General features: G+C 35.9%; 1 protein-coding gene across 1 annotated transcript in view; it reads left to right on the plus strand.

The window, feature by feature from the left end:
* The window catches only part of LOC150101893 (citron Rho-interacting kinase-like), a 594,274-nt gene that overhangs the window by 561,874 nt on the left and 9,412 nt on the right, over positions 1-22,988 (plus strand). Inside the window, exon 39 of the mRNA XM_090400165.1 lies at positions 4,074-4,262. Within this exon, the coding sequence (XP_090256291.1) occupies positions 4,074-4,262 (189 nt within the window). The remainder of the gene's footprint in view (positions 1-4,073; positions 4,263-22,988) is intronic.

Consider the following 22,988-nt stretch of genomic DNA (forward strand, 5'->3'; position numbering starts at 1 on the left):
AATGCATTTATATGAATAATATATTACAAGCAAGAGACTAACAACAAATGATATTTACAAGTCTTGCTTATAACATGGTGGATTATGTTAAATGTGAATGAAATATTAAAATAATATAAAATACCTTCATACAAAATTAAAACAGAAATTGATCTTTACCATTTTTAGCAGAAAACATCAAATCAAAACTAGAGAAGAAAAAATAGTGGACATTTTATTTATTTAGCATCACTAATGACAGATAATTAATATCAGGTTTATATTTTGTAACCTGTATAGATATGCATGTGCTACTAGTTTCATCTGTAAGGCTACTCCTGCTACGAGACTTAATAAAGTTCATCACTGGAAACCATGATTCACAAGAATATGTAGATGCAAAAATGGATAATGATGCTGTTGCAAGGGTTTTTAAACATACAAAAGTTTCGGGAATAGCATTCCAAGTTCTTTGTACCTCTTTTTCCGCACTTCTCCCTGTTACTCCTGTCTCTAATCGCTCCTTTTCAGTATTTTCCAAGTCAACTCTGAGGTCAACAGATTTCTGCCTCCAAATTGAACTACTTTGACAATCAATCAGTTGCATTTCGAAATCTTCCATATTTATCCACAAAAACATCTGCAAGTTTATTTGAAGATGTTTTCATGTCCTGTAGTTTGAAGTTCAAGTCATTTAAATGTTTCCAAAAATCTGTAATAAACATCAGTTTACAAACCCACATGATGTCATACATTTCTTTATAAGACATTTGTTGATTAGTCAAAAAGAGATTTATCTCATCCAGGCATTCAACAAAACTCTCGTTTTGGTCAAGGTCTCGTTTCTGAACAAGACCTTGACTAAGCCAACGAATATTGTTGTACATTGTTAGTCCTTTGTACACCGAATCCACTTCGTTCAATAGATTCTGAAATTGTCTTTTATTCAAAACACATGCAGAAATGTAATTAACAACCTTTGTTACTATTTGGATCACTTCTTGAAGTTCTTTTAGGCCAGCGTTTGCACATAAATTGTCTTCATGTAGGATGCAATGAAAACCTATCAGTGGATGACCAACATATTTTGCAAACATTTACAAATCCTGCTTCCTTACCAATCATGCTGGGCTCACCATCTGTTGTGACAAACTGATATTTTAACATCTGTTGAAATATTAATTTGTCGAATAGATAATTCGTTCATAACTGCTTTACATATTTCAATCCCACTGATACACTCAGGTAGTGTTACAAGGTTAATCCTCTCTTCGCATACTTCGTTATCCCTACAAAATCGAGCAAAGATTGCCAGCCTAGCTGATGATATGATGTCTGTACTCTCATCAACACAAATAGAAAATAACTTACATGAAGCCGCATCTTAATTGCTCTGCTGTATTCCTTTCCAACTTAAGTATTCTATCCTTAATTGTTTTTCTACTCACAGACAATTCTTTAATGTGCTGAATAATTTTTACCTTTTCTGAAAGATTGTCAAAAAAGAAAGGAGCACATTCTAGCCATGCTTCTTTAATATATTCCCCATCACTGAGTGGTTTTCCATGTTGGGCAATAACTTTTGAAACCTCAAAATTAGCAGCAACTAAGTTGGAACTAAGCCTACCTGAAATTTCATCAAAGTATCACTGTTTTTTTGTCTTGTTCAGTTCACTAGAAATTAATTCTCTTTGTTCTTGCTCACTTTTATTACTTAATTTCTTATGAACAGTTTCAAAATTCTCTTTACAGAAGTCTTACAAACAACTGATTTGGAATAAAATGCATAATGCTTTATTATCTTTCTTAATCATGCCAAATTTTTCTTTAAATAGTCTAATATCCTTTTCATTTGAATGTCTGTTTCTTTTGCTGGTGGTTGTGAAATTCTGCTCAATCTGTAAAGAGCAGGAAGCAAATAAATAAATATATAAGAAAGCAATCACTCTCTGCGTATACCAACCAAGTTTAAGCAAACCAAAAATTAATACAATTATAAGCCGACCTACACACATGCAAATGAAAGCGAAGGATACACATGCAATCTAATCACGTGCAGATAACTCTTCATAATCCTAAATATTGATAATACATTTCACATAGCTTTAAAAATAACTTACTATATTTACTCGAATATAACTCACACCCCTGATTTTACTTTACGAAAAAAGAAATTGAGTTTTTTTTTTTTTTTTAAGAAATTGAGAAGTTTTGCGTTTGCCTCGCACAGGAAAAAAAAAAGTTTAAACACGTTTCAGGCTGATAGTAACTCACTTCCCGTGGTAAACCACACGCCCTCCCCAGTAGCCAATAGTGACTGCAGACACAAGTAAAAACAAGTCGTTTTATTGTATCATTGAATAAGGTACAGAGACATTTGCAGTCTGTGTAACATATTTCTCAACAAATAATGCAATTAGAGATAACTGGGATAAAAATGGCACTAACTAATGAATCACGTCCCTTTCCCACAGAAACTATACTATCTAGACTCAAGCAAAACCATATGTTGCACCGGCAAACACAGTATCTAACTAAAAACTAAATGTGTGGGAGTCTGTCCCCCCCCCCCTTCCCCCAGCTCAAATGCAAGGCAGCAATAAATATAAACGGAAAATGTTAAAATTCATAACGTATTAAAACTAAGAAATATATAGTGAATATTTTTATGGCAGTTTCAGATATTGAATTTGGTTGAAGAGAATTAGCATTTCAATTCAAAAATTGTCAGCTTTTATGTTTAACCTCGTGTCTTGTAACTTTAATTCGGGTTTAAGTCTTGTAAATTACTGGTAAATTTTGCTTGAAATAATGGGAAAGAAGATGGTGCTATTTGGGTAGGACGCACACAAGGAAACTGCTCTCTAGGCAGGAAATAGCAATCACAGTGCGAGATATATGCGAGGATTTTACAAAAAAAATGAAACTTTAGTTTCCGAAAATCCCCACATATATTTCGCACCGCGATTTTTAGCTTTAATTTTTGGGGAAAAAAGTGAGAGTCATATTCGACTAAATACTATATTTTTATGGCAATATAAAGGAAATTTGCTTTTTTATCTAATAAGTTAAACATATTAATTGACAATGAATACTTCCAATCCATATTTTAATGACTTACAATTTAATAAAATCCAAATCCACATATATACACACTTTAGAAAATGGATACGTTCTTTACAAAACACGAAAAGATATATCAAATGATGGTAAAGAAGTCATGCCACGTCTGGCTGCCTGACAAATGATGCAACAACTGAACTGAACGAAACTCGTACATCAGTATATTGCAAAGATAGATGGTGTGGAAATAGGATCTTTGTTTCTTATTTTCTTATTACTTATTATTACTAAAACAGTTGGTAGGGTTTGCTTCTTTATTGCATTTTATTTGGTATCGCTGTACTTAATAAAATTGTATTATATTAACTTAAAATATACAAGTCAGCGAAGATGTTTGAAATGTATTTATTTATTTAATTATTTTTTTTGGTGAACCCTGGGTTGCGTGCTGGAAAAATGTCATTGGTGTGCCATGTTTGGCACGCATGCCAAGGGTTGCCCACCCCCTGCTCTAGACTAACCATAGATAAAGAATACAATAAATATGTTTTCAATGGTTTCGATAATGACCCAAATGTTATACTGCCCCAACAGTCTACATCGACCATGCATGAAGAACTTTAAGTCCGGTATGCTATTTACTCTCTTCAAAATTATGTCAAGCTGAAGGGACATTTGGTCCCTGTGAGAATATAGTTTTGAAAATCCTTACCCACACTATCTTGGTGATGAAATTATAAAATTTAAGTGACAAAACAAAACTTTTTGCTGAATGTGTTCATAAATGTTGCAGAAAAAGTGTTCTGAGACATCTACATTTTATGTAATATGTTTTTTAATATGTAATCTTTCTTTCATTGTTTATACACTTTGTTTTATTTTTCCTCAGATTAAAATGAAATTTTGTAACATTCTTTGCTCAAAGCCTAAATTTTGAAGTAGTTTGTGTGTTTGCGCTTAAAAATATCTTCTCAGATTTTTAGATTATTGTTTTTCTTAAGATGTTACACTAATTTCATTTCTTATAACAGAGGAACAAGTGCCTTTTTGGAAGTTCCTAATCCTAGGTATGTTGGACCGGCTCCATTAAATGGTGCCATATATTTGGCATCTGCCCATGACCACCACATGGAATTGCTTTGTGTTCAAAGTAATTTAGCAACTTTTCATAAACAAGAAGATGACGTTGATAGTTCTCAAGGAAGTGAAAGATGTCCAAGGTAGTATTTTTTTTTTTTTTTACCTTTGACATTTGAGAATTGATGTAATATATTGATATGATTATACACATATTTTCATATAATATTCTGTATTTTGCATGCGTATGAGCTAGGTTCCAAAAGTTTCTGGCCTGACATACAAAATTTGTGCCAGTTTTAAAACACCATTCATGACAAATAGCACCATCTATGGGGGAGGTTAGTGTACCGGTTTCAACTCTCTACCTGCATCATTCAATTAGAGGCACTCTTTTTGACTAACACATGGCACACTAAGTTACTGTAATATTAATAATTGAGTACCGCACTGTGCTAGTTTTTCACCAAAGAAGAGCTTTCTCCAAGTGCTATCAAACAGCGATTGGATGGTGTTTATGGTGTCTATGTTCCTTCATATTCCACCATAAAGGAATGGGGTAAACTTTGCCTAGGAAGGGAGAGAGAATTGAAGATAATCCTCATGGTGGTCGGCCTGTGGAAGTGATGACTGAGGAAAATGTCTCTTGTTGAGAATGAACTGCTCATAAGCTTGAAGCTCAAAGAAATCTCAGCAAGGTTGGGGCTTTCTATAACCATCTTTCACATCATGAGAAGCTTAACATGACGAAAGTCAGTGCAAGGTGGGTATCCTTTATCCAAGTGTTAGCAAGTTTACCCTAATCCTTTATCCAAGTGTAAGCAAGTTGTTTGCTTACACTTGGATAAAGGATTAAACTAAATTTATTATAGTCTAACCAAGTGGGAAAAAAACTTCCAACATCTTTCTCTAAATCCAGAGTAATTTAATAATAAGGTGGTACACCTTTTGGCAACTCGTGTAGGTAACTATGACTTCTCCATTTCTTCTGCCTTAGTATCACAGACCCAGAAGTATCACTTCTGGGTCTGTGATACAAAGGCAGAATAAATGGAGAAATGGCTCCCACTGACAAGACCTCAATAAAGGTTGAAACCGGTCTGGGTAGTGGCTCTTCCCTTAATGCATAGCATTATACATGTCTGCAAGGAGATGTGCTTTGCATTATGGGAGATACTGAGACAAGGAGTGATGAGAGCTTGGTCCACCTTTACCATGAGTTGCATCAGTCCTGAAGATACTTCAGGTGCAAGTGTTTGTCCAAGTTTGTCCTAGTGTTTGCTTACGATTGGATAAAGGATTAAACTATATTTATTATAGTCTGACCAAGTGGGGAAAAATCTTCCAATATCCCCTCTTTTTCTCCTAATAATCAACTTCTGCAATCCACACACACACCTTCAATCTATTCTCATAAGGAACATTCCACAGCCATTCACCATCTTCATCACTCACCTCTGATGATTAGGATTATACAGTGTCATCATTGTGATACATGGCTTGTAATCCTCTCCACCGCTTTCTCATCCCCAAGAAACTCAGGGGACTAGACCTGAACACAATAAATCATGTGGATTTATCAAAGCCTTATAAAGAAGAACAACAACTTCCTTATCTCTACTTGTTAAGGTGTTCTTCATTACCCAAGTAATTTTATGGGCTACCTTAGCAATATGTCCTAAACTTAACTCTGTCTACCACTACCCCTAAATCTCTAGCTTCATCTATTTCCTGAGTACAGTGTCATCATTGTGATACACGGCTTGTAATCTATTTATCCCAAAATGCATAAATTTACATTTCTCAACATTAAACTGATACCCATTAACTTTTGCCCATACTGGCAGCTTATTTAATTCATCCTGCAAGCTTTCCATATCACATTGATTAACTATTACTCTACGTAATTTTGCATTTTTAGCAAACAACTGAATATTTTCTTTTAGGTTATTTTCTGTATCATTTATGGACAAATTAAACAGCAATGGTCTCAGCACTGAACCTTGTGGCATGCCACTAGTCTCCAGTTTTTGCCTCAATTCTGCCCCTACATATATCATCATCATCATCAAATTCCTGCCATGTACCCTCAAGGGGTGTACAGGATATGATAGTACTACATGAAAAAAATTACATCATTATTAATTTCCTATCTACAATTTTCCTCCAAATCAGTCTGTTACTTGTCAACACTACAACATTATCAGATCTTATATTTCTATCGTCTAAAGCAATTTGTACCGTATCAATCCACCTATATCTTGGTCTTCCTCTGGGTCGTTATCCTGCCAACCTGGCAGAGAACACTTGTTTTACTAATCTTTCTTCGCCCATTCTGTTTAAGTGACCATACCACCTGAGATTAGCTCTGCTAACGCATTCCTGGATGCTGACAATGTCAAGTTCTTTCCTAATATCCTCATTTTTAATATGATACTGCAATTGATGCCATCTGTTCACGCCTATAATCTTTCTCAGGACTCTCATATCTGTGGTCTCTAGTCTTTGGTCAAGTGTTTTACTTCTGACCCAGCTCTCAGATCCATAAGTTAAAACTGGTTTGAACACTGTCTTGTATACAGCTAATTTAGTGTTCCGACTAATTTCTCTCTTATTCCATATGAATTTATTCAATTGACTTCCCACCATACCAGCTTTGCTGATTCTGTTGTCTATTTCTATATTTAATTGATCATCTTCAGTAAAAATCGTGCCTAAATAGCTGAAATGTTTTACTTGTTCCACAGGTTCTCCATTCACAACACAGTTGACATTTTCAATGATTCTGCCTATTTTCATTGTCTTTGTCTTTTTATTGCTGACCTTCATACCATATCTATTACAACAGCTATTCAATTTAGTCAGAGAATCTTGCAGACTTGTAGCGGATTTATTTAGAAGTATAACATCATCCGCATAAAGCAAAGAGCTGACATTAACATCTCCAATTTTGATATCATGTTTAATACCACTTTCCTTCATAATGTGATCCATATAGATAATGAATAACAGAGGGTATAATGTACATCCTTGTCTCACATTAAACATTTAACATTAAACCATCTTCCTGTACTTCCTTCAATTCTAACTGTTGACTTACAACTCAAATAAAGACTAAGTATTGCTTGATATAATGCCCCATTGACACCATATAACTGCAGTGTATTGAATAGCTTCTCTCTTGGCACCTTGTCATATACCTTTTCCAGATCGACAAAACTTAAATACAGATCTTTGTTATATTCCCATGCTTTCTCGACTATTTGTCGTAAAGTGAAGATCTGATCCTGACAGCCTCTATTTGGCCTGAATCCAGCTTGTTCTTCACCAAGCTTTTCTTCCACAATTCTTCTCAACCGTTTCTCAAGTATACTTGCATAGATCTTGCCAGGAATACTCAGTAGGGAAATACCTCTGTAATTCTCACATGCAGTTTTATTTCCCTTTTTATATATGGGTACTATGAGAGCTCTACTCCAATAATCGGGAATTCGTCCCTCTGTCCAGGCTTTCTGGACTATGCAGTGCAGCCACTGTAAGACTCTTATACCACCATATTTCAGCATTTCTGGTCGAATATCATCTACTCCTGCTGCCTTTCCACATTTCAAGCCTTTGGCTTTTTCTACTTCAAGTATGGATATGTATTCCTGACTGCATGCCTGGTCAGTGTTTTTTACCACTTTGCTGTCATCACTGCTTGTTTCATTTAGCAGTTTTTCAAAGTAATTACTCCATACTTCAAGGATATCTTTTTCTCCGGTTTTCATGTCACCTTTATCATCTCTAATTCCTTTTATAGCACTCTTTCCTCCATTCTTAAGCTTCTTCAACAACCTCCAGAATATTTTGCCACGTTCTTGATATTTATTTTCTATATTCTTGCCAAAGTCCTCCCATGACTTTTGTTTAGCTAGTTTTACACAGTGTTTAGCATTCTTGCATTTGTCTCTATATTCTCTAAGAGCACAAGCTGACTTATTTGACAGGAACTTTTGATATGCTTTCTTCTTTTCCTTCACTGTCTCTTTAACTTCCTGTGTCCACCAGGGAGTTCTGATTTTTTTATCCTTATAGACATCCTCACCACATGCCTCTCTGGCAGAATCAATCAATGTTTTCTTCAGAGTTTGCCACTGAATCTCCAAGGTTTGATTCCGGTTCTCTTTCATTTTTTCTTCAATAATCTGTGTATTTTAGTCTACAGCTCACATCTGAGAGCTGCTCAACTTTTATTCGCTTTAAAACTTTCTTACATGTTATTCTTTTCAATATGAAATTCAATTTTATCCTGCTCAAGACTAAATAGTGATCACTTCCAATTTCAAATCCTCTGTACACTCTGGTGTCCTGCACCAGGGAGAAAACATCACTATCAACAATAACATAGTCAATGAGACTTTTCTTATTCCTAGCCTCTTCTCCATGTGAATTTGTGCACATTTTTATGTTGGAACATGGTGTTAGTAATAACCAGTCCATGTCCTGAGCAGAAATCCAACAGATATTTGCCATTATTATTAGCTTTGCTCTTTTCTCCAAATTTTCCCAAAATATTTTTGTATGTCTCGCAATCATTTCCTACTCTGCTATTTAGATCCCCAACAAGGACCAATTTTTCATTGTGTCAGTTGCTTTTTCTGAAGCCTCAAAAAATTCCTCCACTTCTACCTTAGTAGAACCTTCTGTGGGACCATAGGCACAAATAAGTCTCATTGTCCAGTTCCCCATTCTCATATTTGCCCACATTACTCTACTTGAGACTGACTGCCATTCAAGAAGATTAACCTCGTATTTTGTGTTGAATACTATGGCTACTCCTTCTTTTCCTTGATTGTCATTGCCTGAATATAACATTTTGTATTTATTGCTCAGAAAGATCTCACCAGTTTTGGTCTTTTTTGTTTCAGTCACCCCTATTATTTTGATCTGGTACTTATCTAATTCCTCAGCTAGCTCCATTTCTTTGCCATTCAGGCTTCTTACGTTGATAGTACCGATCTTTAACTCTGGTCATGTTGAGTTGGGGTTTATTTTTCAGATTTGTTCCAGTAGCTGACTTTTCGCTGTTTGCCCTGGTTCCCTGGTGAAAACAACGGGGGCCTTGTTTAACCGGGCGACGCCCCAGCCGGCATGAAATTTTGTCATGTTGTACCATCATTTTTTATTTTGGTTTAACCAATAAGAATACTTGGTCGGCTAAATCCCAAATTGCCAGCCCATCCTCGTCCGTTCAGTATCCAAGTAGATACCCAACAAGGTGCACCACAAGAAGGTGAGGATTGGACATTAGGTCAGATGCCCTGGTCGGTTCACAGCTTTGACCCTTAAGCACCCCTACATATACCACCACCTTGATATCTGTCCAGCAGCCACCCTCTTATTCACTTGAGTGTCATATCCATGCTCATTTGTTCTCATTTGCATAACAGACTTCCATGTGGTATTCTGTCAAATGCCTTTGCAAAATCATTGTGTAGCCATTTCCTTTATCCAACTTAGCTGTTACTCTATTATAAAAAGTTAAATTACTAAGGCATGACCAAACCTTTATAAATCCATGTTGACCCTCATACAGTATCATATTTTTATCTACCCATACTTGATTTCTCTTTTTTACCAATTTTTCTAGTACTTTACCACACCTGAAACCTCCCTTATGCAAAGGAATTATTTTGCCCTCTTTCCACTCTCTTGGAATTCTGCCAGCACTGAGACTTAAATTAAACAGACTAGTCAAAGGCATTGCCAGTTCTCTTGCAAAGTATCTCATAATGCAAAACACATATCCTTACAGACTAGTATAATGCTATGCATTACAAGAAGGGATGCTACCTAGACCGGCACCTACCTTTATTGAGATCCCATCAGTGGCAGCCAGACCCTGAAATACATGACATTGTTCCTGGAATCAAAAAAAAAAAAAAAAAATGCTCATCTGTGATTGTGAAAATTTTTAGTTGAGTAAAGAAATCAACAGTTTAGTTGTAATTTTATTTTCATTATGCAAATTTTATAGTGAATGCTGATGTAAATAGTTTTGTTTGTTTCATCTTACGTATTAGGGAATGCAGGTCATGATAATTGTCTGTTTTGTTGATTGTCAATTTGATGTTGTATTAATGGAATACTACCAATAAGAGGATTATATGCATGCATCAGTTTATCTTTTGAGAGTGCTCAAATGTAGAATGAAGTAATAACCTAAAATAGATTGCACAGAGGACATCATAATTGGCTTATTTCTTCTAATAATGGAATATGTGAAATTTTAACTGGTACTAGTAGAAATTGAAAAAAAAAATTAGAGTTTTTTATTTTCCTGAAATATGTGATTTCTCTATTTATTCTAAAAGGTTGGTTGGCTTACAATGTTTTTCAATTGTTTTCTTGTTTGCAACCACATCATACATCACGTTTTGAAGTCGATCAGAAAACTTGTTGCTGTAATTTATGCATATATATGTAGGCATATATGCATAAAAATTCAATATGAAAACTTATGATGATTTTAATGTTTTTTCTTCAACACTTATTTAGAATCAACTGCACAAAAGAAATTGACTATTTTTTTTGTAAAAGTGGTCCAAGACATAATATTAGAAACTGAAAACATATTGGAATATGATCATCAATAAAGGGCCTGATAAAATGTGTTTTTTCTTCATTTCTCTCTCATGATAAATACACTATATATGGGATGCTTAAGGGTCAAAGCTGTATAACTGAGAGGAGATCTCCACATAGCCTTCAAAGGAACGCAGAGAACCGACCAGCATTCTCACCTTCTTGTGGTGCGCCCTGTTGAGTATCTACCTGGATACTGAACGAACGAGGATGGGCTAGCAATTTGGGATTTATCTAACCAAATTGTATTCTTATTGGCTTAAACCAAAATACAAAATGATGTTAGAACATGACAAAATTTCATGCCGGCTGGGACGTCTCCTGGTTAAACAAGGCCCCCGTTGTTTTTGCCAGGGCGAACAGCGAAAAGTCAGCTACTGGAACAAATCTGAAAACAAACCCCAACTCAACATTACCATAGTTAAAGATTGGTACTATCAACATGAGAAGCCTGAATGGCAAAAAAATGGAGCTAGCTGAGGAATTAGATAAGTACCAGATCAACATAATAGGGGTGATTGAAACAAAAAAGACAAAAACTGGTGAGATCTTTCTGAGTAATAAATACAAAATGTTATATTCAGGCAATAACAATCAAGGAAAAGGAGTAGCCATAGTATTCAACACTAAATACGAGGCTAATCTTCTTGAATGGTAGGCGAGTGATGTGGGCAAATATGAAAATGGGGAACTGGACAATGAGACTTACTTGTGCCTAGTAGAAGGGGAAGAATTTTTTGAGGCTTTAGAGAAAGCAACTGACACAATGAAAAAGTAAAAGATGGTCTTGTTGGGGATCTAAATAGCAGAGTAGGAAATGATTGTCAGACATACAAAAATATTTTGGGAAAATTTGGAGAAAAGACCAAAGCCAATAATAATGGCAAATACCTGTTGAATATCTGCTCAGGACATGGACTGATCATTACTAACACCATGTTCAAACATTTAAAAAATGTGCACAAATTCACATGGAGAGATGAGGCAAGGAATAAGAAAAGTCTCATTGACTATGTTATTCTTGATAGTGATGTTTTCTCCCTGATGCAGGACACCAGAGTGTACAGAGGATTTGAAATTGGAAGTGATCACCAATATGAAATTCACTTTCAATATTAATTTCATATTGAAAAGAATAACATGTAAGAAAGTTCTAAAGCAAATAAAAGTTGAACAGCTCTCAGATGTGAACAGTAGACTTAAAATATACAAACATGATTGAAGAAAAAATGAAAGAGTTTGAGAACAGGAACCAAACTTTGGAGATTCAGTGGCAAGCCTTGAAGAAAACCCTGATTGATTCAGCTAGAGAGGCATGTGGTGAAGTTGTCTGCAAGGATAGAAAAATTAGAACCCCATGGTGACACAGGAAGTTAAAGAGGCAGTGAAGGAAAATAAGAAAGCATATCAAAAGTTCCTGGCAAATAAGTCAGCTTGTGCTCTTAGAGAATACAGAGACAAATATAAGAAAGCTAAACAGTGTGGAAAACTAGCTAAACAAAAGTCATGGGAGGACTTTGGCAAGAACATAGAAAATAAATATCAAGAACGTGGCAAAATATTCTGGAGTTAGTTGAAGAAGCTTACAAATAGAGGAAAGAGTGCTGTAAAAGGAGTTAGAGATGATAAAAGTGACATGAAAATGGGAGTAAAAGATATCCTTGAAGGATGGAGTAATTACTTCAAAAAATTGCTAAATGAAACAAGCAGTGATAGGTAAAATATAGCACAGTATAGCACAAAGATAGTATAGCACAGTGGTAAAAAACACTCAACAGGCATACAGTCAGGAATACATATCCATACTTGAAGTAGAAAAAGCCATCAAAGGCTTGAAATGTGGGAAGACAGCAGGAGTAGATGATATTCGACCAGAAATGCTGAAGTATGGTGGTACAGTGGCTGCACTACATAATTCAGAAGGCCTGGGTAGAGGGACAAATTCCCGATGATTGGAGTACAGTTCTCATAGTACCATATATAAAAAAGGGAAATAAAACTGAATGTGAGAATTACAGAGGTATTTCCCTACTGAGTGTTCCTGGCAAGATCTATGCCAGTATACTTGAGAAACGGTTGAGAAGGATTGTGGAAGAGAAGCTTGGTGAAGAACAAGCTGGATTCAGGCCAAATAGAGGCTGTCAGGTTCAGATCTTCACTTTATGACAAATAGTGGAGAAATCATGGGAATATAACAAAGATCTGTATTTAAGTTTTGTCGATTTGGAAAAGACATATGACAAGGTGCCAAGAGAGAAGCTATTCAATACACTGCAGTTATATGGTGTCAATGGGGAATTATATCAAGCAGTACTTAGTCTTTATTTGAGTTGTAAGTCAGCAGTTAGAATTGAAGGAAGTACAGGAAGATGGTTTAATGTTAAATGTGGTGTGAGACTGGGATGTACATTATTCCCTCTGTTATTCATTATCTATATGGGTCACATTATGATGGAAAGTGTTATTAAACATGATATCAAAATTGGAGATGTTAATGTCAGCTCTTTGCTTTATACAGATGATGTTATACTTCTAAATAAATCTGCTACAAGTCTGCAAGATTCCATGACTAAATTGAATAACTGTTGTAATAGATATGATATGAAGGTCAGCAATAAAAAGACAAAGACAATGAAAATAGACAGAATCATTGAAAATGTCAACTGAGTTGTGAACGGAGAACCTGTGGAACAAGTAAAACATTTCCGCTACTTAGACATGATTTTTAGTGAACATGGTAAATTAAATATAGAAATAGACAACAGAATCAACAAAGCTGGTATGGTAGGAAATTTATTTGAATAAATTCATATGGAATAAGAGAGAAATTAGTCTGAACAATAAATTAGCTGTATACAAGACAGTGTTCAAACCAGTTTTAACTTATGGATCTGAGAGCTGGGTCAGAAGTAAAACACTTGATTAAAGACTAGAGACCACAGATATGAGAAAGATTAGAGGCGTGAACAGATGGCATCAATGGTAATATCATATTAAAAACAAGGATATTAGGAAAGAACTTGGCATTGTCAGCATCCAGGAAAGCGTTATCCGGAATGGCCGAGGAAAGATTAGCAGAACAAGTGTTCTCTGCCAGGTTGGCAGGAAAACGACCCACAGGAAGACCAAGATATAGGTGGATTGATATGTTACAAAGTGCCTTAGATGATAGAAATATGACTGATGGTTACCCTGTGTAATTACACCAACATTAAAGCAAATTATAATATATATATATATATATATATATATATATATCATCATCATCAAATTCCTGCCAAATACCTTCAAGGGTGTACAAGATATGATAGTACAACATGAAAAATGTACATCATTACTAACTTCCCATACAGGCACAGCCACATCGATACAGACAAGCCAACTAGCTGAATGATTCTTGCTGGGTCATCCATGACTGCCATCCTGCCAAAACAAAGGCCAAAGTAGTGTGATAGAGACTACCAGGATTCCCCTTTCTGTGTGTCCATAGATCATCACTGCATGGTAAACAATGTGGCATGGCATTGGATCCCAATGATGGTGTTCCAGAAGAGATGATAGAAAAAAAGACTCAGTAGAAATAGAGTGAAGAATATATGTGGATTGACCAAGACCAAGATATAGGTGGATTGATATGTTATAAAGTGCCTTAGACGATAGAAATATAAGTTCTGATAATGGAGTTTTGACAAGTAACAGACTGATTTGGAGGAAAATTGTAGATGGGAAGTTAGTAATGATGTACATTTTTCATGTTGTACTATCATATCTTGTACACCCTTGAAGGTATTTGGCAGGAATTTGATGATGATGATATATATATATATATATATATATATATATTAAATTATAATTTGCTTTAATGTTGGTGTAATTACACAGGGTAACCATCAGCCATAGTATTAACAGCTTATGAATTGACCATGATCAGAATTGAACATGTGAATGTGATATATCATGTAGTACTCCTCCAGGCCGACACATGACTAGTGTTCCAGAACAAATTTTTCGACCCCTGTCTATCATACTACCATTTCATAAATTCATTTACTCTTGACTCCTCATAGCATATGTGTTAGCAGAGGACCTCTCAGCAGTGACGCTTGCTCTTCATTCTTCTTCCTCTTCATGTATTCTTCACTCTATTTCTACTGAGTCTTTTTTTCTATCATCTCTTCTGGAACACCATCATTGGGATCCAATGCCATGCCACATTGTTTACCATGCAGTGATGATCTATGGACACACAGAAAGGGGAATCCTGGTAGTCTCTATCACACTACTTTGGCCTTTGTTTTGGCAGGATGGCAGTCATGGATGACCCAGCAAGGATCATTCAGCTAGTTGGCTTGTCTGTATGGATGTGGCTGTGCCTGTATGGCATCCTGGATAATCCTGGTGTTCTCCTCCCGAATGCTGTCATTGCTTGTCAGAAAGTGGATGTGCATGTGTGGCTCTGTGTGTGTGTGTGGGGGGGGGAGAACTCTGGTCCTGAATCAAATTCTTCCTGAGAATGAATAATGAGTCTTTTTCAACCATGGAGTAGCTTCTTCACTGCAATAACAACCCATTTTACCGCAGAACGGTTTCGCCGTACATGTTATGACGGACTCGAGAAATTTATTATCACACACTTGAAATAATGAGTTTCGAGAAATATATGTATTTTTTTTTTTCATTGTCTTGCTTATTAGTATCCTCATCAAGCTTCAACCATATTCAGAAACCATGAAATTTAACAGCAAACCAAAGGGAAAAATTAAAAAACATCAGAGGCTGCAACAAATACACCAGATCTTACATTCAACATGTGAACATCCATTTGGAAAAGTGTTGCCCTTCTTTATCTAGAAGGGTTTGGAAGAGTTAGTACAATCTCAAAATCTATAAAGAAACTGCATTCAGGAGATATCCTTATTGAAGCAGTTACAGTAACATACTTGGAAAAATCACTCCATGCAATGTCTATCAGAGGGAATACTAATTATGGTTCACCTCTCACCCACATATCCACCCACCCACACACAAAACTTTAAACTTTTCTAGAGGCATAACAACAATGGGACCACTTGATATTCCTGATGAGATCTGCTCTAAACTTAAGGACCAAGGAGTGACAACCATGAGAATGGGCATCTGGTTCCCACCAAAAGCATCATCTTTACCTTCAATAAACCAAAGCCACCAACATCTGTCAAAAGCAGGTTATCTCATCCGTCCTGTAAGACGCTATATATCCCAAACCCTTTGTGCTTCTTTAAATGTCAGAAATTCGATCTCTTCAAACTGCCTGTTTTGTGTCTGCCATTTGTGCCCAATATGGCAGTAAAAATCATGAGAATAAAGAGTGCAAGAGCAAAACACCGAAAGCTTTAAATGTGTTGGAGCCTATCCAGCATACTCCTGAGCCTGCCAAAGGTGGAAGATGAAAAGGAGATAATACAAAAATTAAAAACAGAGCAATGTATCAGGTGATGAAAGAGAGTATACTAGAACAGTAGCAAAAATCATTGGCTAAACCCTCTTACGCTGAAAAGGCAACTGTAAAGGTGTCAGTCAGAACATTGACAAGGATGTCAATCCTGCCATCTCACATTTACAACATCCCTGAAAGGTATAATAAATTTAGTTTAATCCTTTATCCAAGTGTGAGCAAACAAAGTTTGCGCCTGAAAGTATCTTCAGGACTGGGATAGGGTGGTACAACACCAGGCACTCCTTGCAAAGGTGGAGCAAGCTACCAACACTGCTATCTCAGTATCTCCCATAATGCAAAACACATCTCCTTGTGGATATGTCTAATGTTATGCATTAAGGGAAGGGACAACCCAGACTAGTTTCAACCTTTATTGAGGTCTCTTCAGTGGGAGCCAGGCCCAAGTGGAGATACCAGGCAAAAGCATTAGCAGGTCATCTCTACCTATAGGAGTTGCCAAATGGTGTGCCATCCTTTTTTAATAAATTACTCTGGATTTAGAGAAAGATGTTGAAAGTTTGTTTATTTATTTTTTATTATTTTTTTTTATTTTTCACTTGGTTAGAGTATAATAAATTTAGTTTAATCCTTTATCCAAGTGTGAGCAAACAAAGTTTGCACCTGAAAGTATCTTCAGGACTGGGGTTAGGTGGTACAACACCAGGGCACTCCTTGCAAAGGTGGAGCAAGCTACCAACATTCCTATCTCAGTATCTCCCATAATGCAAAACGCATCTCCTTGCGGATATGTCTAATGTTATGCATTAAGGGAAGGGCCACAAAGCAGACTAGTTTCAACCTTTATTGAGGTCTCTTCAGTGGGAGCCAGGCCTCCACTTGGGAGGCCTGGGTCAGGGGCCTGTGTGTGGCCTTTTGATCTGTCAGAAAAATCTCCACATTCCTCACGTCTCCAAAGGACAAGCTCCCACATCTCAGCGGTTTAGGTGTCTACACCAGATTCTCTGCTTTTGTGGGTTATCATATTTAGGACAAACAGGAAGATCTGCTCTGATCTAGTTAGAAGAACACAAGTCATATATCCAGTACCTTGAATCTGAACAGTCTGGACTTGCAGAGCATGCCATCAACACTAGACATAGAGTTCAGTAGTCTGAACCCTATGTCTTTTTGTGAATGACTTTTCAACAAAAGTCATTCACAAAAGTCAGTTCCTAATGGAACGACTTTACAAAGAAACATGTGAAACGTTACTTCACTCCCCTAAACTAAACAGATCCGATGGTCTATGTCTTCCCCCCTTGTGGGTGATAGTACTCTATAAATTAGCAAATCTTTCCTTACTTGTAATTGTATACACATATATATTTTTAAAAAAAATAATTTCTTTTTCTTTTTTTAAATAAATTTAGGAAATTTAACCTTAGCTACTTAGGTGGTGCTTTGTGAATATAACAGTTATTGTTTAATTAGCCTTTGTACCTGTACTGATGATGTCTGTGATACTCAGACGAAAATTCTACGAATAAAGAATATTTTGCGTGAGTTAATTCCATTATTATAATAATAAGTAAGAAATAAAATGTTCCAATAATGAAGATGTCATGGATTCCTGACAAAGCACAGATGACATCAAAGCTCTCTTCCAGAAATATAAACCATTATGCTTCTGCTTGGCTTTCAGAAAACATACCGAGGATCTGGCATTCTGTAATGTTACCAAAATTGTTAAATTTAATGTAATTTGTGTTCTTTTCTACAGATAGAAATTGTGACCAGTTTCACCAAAAGGTAAGGTACAGAGCAATGCATTTGCAATACCAGAGTGGGGAGGAGAATCCTTGGAGTTGTATATGTTTTTTTATTATTATTATTTTATAGGTGGTTTTAAAAGTAGCATTTCTTTTTTTTTTTTTTTTTTTTTTTTGTTAATACCAGTGGTCAGGATAATAATGTTAACAGTTGGCCAAATTTCTGTGACTTCAGCATACTATATAGATTGTAATATAGCTTGTTTCTTTGTATATATGTGTACACTCCAGATGATAATCTTATGAAGGTCGAAACATCAGTTAATTATTAGGTTTATATTAAACTGAAGTATTATTATAACATGGTAGTTGTTTCTATAATTTTTTTTAAAAAAAATTAATTCTGATTACTGTGTATATATGAAGGAAAGGATTCTCATAATGCATGGAGATGTAACTCCCAAGCAGTGCAATCATTAGGGTAAGCTAAAGATACAAGTTTTGCTTTGATCAGTCAGTTGGCTTTTTTGAAGGGATGCTGAGACAGGAATCTTATTTCTGACTGCATCAAGCTGAAAAGAATTTACTTTGTCCAAAGCACTTTGAATTGATGCCATATAGAAAAAGCAATATTTAAGGAGTAAATTCACACAGTCTGCAAAAACCTAGAATTGTCCAAAATCAAGTTTTAAATTTGCAATCTGAACTTGAGTTAAATGCTAATATTTGGAATTTGCTTGAAAGGATCACTGATAAATTTAAACATATTCTGGAAATTAAAAAGAAAAACTTACAACTAAATTTCATATTAAAACAATGGCAAAATTTGAACAGCAATCATACAAATATAATCAATTGGAATATCCCTGCTCCTCATCTCCTCTACAAGGGAGATGGAGCAACCAACCACACAGGCCATATGATCAGCCTCACCCTAAATACTGGTGAACTTTTGCTACTTAATAAAGGCATAAACTTCACAGTATCATCTAGAACTCTTGATCAACTGTATGTTATATATACCACATAGAAAGAGCCATTAAATTTCTTCCAAATATAGCTGATAAAATTCATTTAGAAACCTGTAGTCTTTTGAATAATATGAAAGCTGTATGTAGCAATCTCACCAAAACAGAACTAAAAGATATCAAATCATTAAAAGTGAATAAGAATATAGTTATAACAAAGTCCTACAAAGGTAATGCTTCGGTTGTCCTAAATAGATTTGCTTAGTCATCAAATGAATCAATTAGTCTGATAATAGCACTTACCAACTTATATAATCTGACTAGTAGAATTAAGAAGAAAACTGTCAAATTACTTAAGTCTTACTTAGTCAAGAAATTAGCATCAACATTCAGGGAGTTGGTAGGTCATTCTCTCTCTGCTATACATACTTCGTAAACAAAATTAAAAACATAATGCTCATCCAAGATGCTTTATTACTATTTATTATTGATGTTTCTGCCCTTTTCACTAATCTCCCAATCAGTCCTTTGTTCTGTCTGTAATCACTTACTGAATAAATTTCTACCCAATATTACAATGCTTTGCTCATATACTGCATTCTAGTATAGCAAAAAAAATAGTTTTTACTTACAAAAAAAAAGGACAGCCATTGACTCAGCACCCCCCCTCTCCCCAATTCTTAACTTTTACATGGTAGCTTTTGAGCAACATGCTCTAGATTCTTTTACTTTAAAATCTACAGTTTTACTTAAATATGTTGACGGTGTGTTTACTATCTGGCCACATGGCTGCCAAACTTTAAACACCTTCATCAGTCACCTGAACAGACAACATGAGCACATACAATTTAACACTGAAATTGAAAATCAAAACTCACTTTCTTTTCTGGATACACTGGTCATACAGCTTCCCTCAGACAGTCTATGCTTCACTATCTACTGCAAGCCTATACATACCAGCCAATGTATACTTGCTAAATCTTACTACCACCCTTCACAAAAACTTGGAGTCATTAACACCCTCAGAAACAGAGCTATAACAATTTGCTCCAATGAACGAGCTCTTAAACAAGAATTACAAATCATTAGCAATACATTTATAAACAGTGGCTATAGTAAAACTACCATCAATAAATGAATCCATTAATGCCTCTGTAGTACTGGAAGAACAGCTGAACATTGCACCTTTCAATTGGAAAAGACCTGGGTTCGATTCTGTTCATGAGGGGAATCCTTGTATGGGCTTTTTTCAGTTGAAGGTGAGTTAGCCAATCTCATATGGAGGTAGCAGGGTTTTTTCTCCTGCAAACTCAGATTTTTCATCCCACATACAGATAAGTCATCCTTCAGAACACACAATTTACAGACAAAAAAATACTGTTGGTGATGACAGGTGGTAGATGGCATTGATGGTAGTGGTGTTGTAGTAGGAGAATTTAGTAATGGAGAAGGTTAGGTCTATTTAGCGAAGTAGAGTAGAGTGCCCTCCCATGACCACGATGAGTCCTTCGACTCCCTTGATCTGTCACGTAATAATAATAATAAGGTTCTTCATAAAACTTCAGCAAAAAATGCAAATAATATAGATTTCATTAAAACCATAGTTATCCCATATGTTCAAGAATTGTCAGATAAAATAAATAGAATTCTACACTGTTAAAATCTTAATGCTACTTTTAAACCACATAAAATTAAAAACATATTCAACTCTTCCAAGGATCTCCTTCCCACTGACCCACCCTGGGGTATACTGAATCCATTGCACCTGTAACTTACCTTATATCGGTGAAATTGGATGCATAATTCCTATCTGTTAAAAAAAAAAAAAAAAAAGACATTAAATTTTATAATTTTAGTGAAGCACGCCTCTCAGATCATACTTCTAACACCCTGCACCAAATTGATTGGAAAGGTACTTGTTTCTTACATCATACAAAAACCTGTTATGAATGCAGATTTAAAGAAGTCTGTGAAAGTTTGATCAACTATCTTAATCTGAACAATAATGGTGGCATAAAAATCCCAAGAATTTGTATAGCACACATTCAGCCCACTTAAGTTCAACTTCTCCACAACACCTTATTTTAAGACTCTAAGCAATAATTTCAGTCCTTATTAGCCACCATCTATACTATTTTGTGCTAATTTATCTGTGAGTAATTATGCGAGTATGTTGCTCTCCAGCTTAATATATCTATTAATGATTTGTAACCAAACAAATAATAGCAGTTGTTTAGCTTCGATGCAAGTTTTTATTTTCCGCCAGAGGTCAGCAAAGTAGTATTAATGGTTGTCCAAATTGCTTTGACTTTAGGATACTATACAGATTGTAACATAGCTTGTTTCTTTGTATATATAGGCTGTTCAATAAGTTATAAGACTATATTTATACAGAAAACAGATTACCTTTAATCGTCATCATTTACATGGTCTTTTTTGAAGTAACTACCATGAGACGCGATGCATTTGTCCCAACCTTGCGTCCACTCCTTAAACACATGTGAAGTCTGTTTTTTGAGAGTTCTTTCAAAACCGCCTCCACAGCTTTTACACATGCTTTGTTGCTTTCGAAATGGCGGCCTCTTAGTGGTTTCTTGAGCTGAGGAAACAGCCAGAAATCACACTGTGCGAGATCAGGACTGTATGGAGGGTGTGGTAGGATATCTATGTTGTTCTTCTGCAAAATGTCCACTACACAACCAGCAATATGTGGCCTTGCATTATCGTGGTGCAATAAGAAGCCATTCTTCAGCAATGGACGCTTCCTTTTGACATGCTGTACCATTGTTCGTAAAACATCCGCATAGTATGAGCCGTTTACAGTATTCCCGGGTTCTACAGCGTGTTGGTAAACAATGCCTTCGTAGTCAAAAAAACATTATGGTCATAACTTTACCAGCCGATTTTACAGTTTTTGCTTTCTTGGGGGTAGGCGAAAACGGATGCTTCCATTCACTGCTTTGTTGTTTCATTATAGGGTCATAGTGATACAACCAAGCTTCATCTGCTGTAATGATGCATTTTAAGAAGTTGTCGCCTTCTTGTTCCAGTCTTTCTTTCCATTCTGTGCACACATCCACTCGATGCTGCATTTGCTCCAGTGTCAAGAGTTTGGGAATCCATCGGGCGCAAACACGTTTCAGTCCCAAATGTTCAGCCATGATTGAGTGAACACTTCCCACAGAAATATTCAGGACAACATGCAGCTGGTATACTGTAATTCTACGATCCTCCTTGATGATAATCGCTGCTGTGTTGATCATTGTCTCTGTGATGGATGTTGAAGGTCTTCCCTCAAGTTCAAGATCTTCCACATTTTGCCTTCCTTCCTGAAAAGTTTTATGCCAGCGAAAAACACTTGCCCTCGACATTGCTTCATCGTGGAAAGCTTCGCGTATCATGTTAAAAGTGTCCGATGCCAATTTTTGCAAACGCACACAAAATTTAATCGCATAACGCTGTTCCAAGGACACTTCCATTTCGACGACTGGTCGCAGCTCGTAGGCACGCTGAAACAAGCTTGCGTTTAGTCACGTGACACTCTGGCACATCAACCCTTATACGCCATCTATCAACCTCTTGCTAATACAGACAGCAACATATCTTTATTTCACAGAAATTAATATTATGATGAGTGGTTTCGTGACAGTAAAATTAGTCTTATTGAACAGCCCTCATATGTGTGTGTGTGTGCTCCCAGATAATGACCTTGGTATGAAGATTGAAACGTTGAGTGATTATTTTCGTTTATATTAAACTGAAGTTTTACTATAATATGGTAATTGCTTCTATAATTTTATTTTAAAAATGTAGACAGAAAGTATAGTTCTCATGATTGCTAATCGCATTTCTTTACAATTTCCAGAGGTGACAAATCTTGTTCTTTTCCATTATCATGTATTGAAAAATTCTTCAGCGTCATTCCTATAAATTCCTTTTAGTAACTTGTGTTTCTGTCATGTCTGTTTTTGCTGTATTCATAACCTTTGTAACCCACAAACCTCCAATCTGTTCCAGTGTAGGACACACTACAAATTAGTCATCTATAAAGGGAGCACTCTACAAGTGGGTCATTACTTTGAGCAGTTT

This window comes from Typopeltis vanoorti, chromosome 11 (genome assembly GCF_054136105.1).
Source record: "Typopeltis vanoorti isolate ZY-2024b chromosome 11, IOZ_Tvanoo_1.0, whole genome shotgun sequence".
Classification (NCBI taxonomy): domain Eukaryota; kingdom Metazoa; phylum Arthropoda; class Arachnida; order Uropygi; family Thelyphonidae; genus Typopeltis; species Typopeltis vanoorti.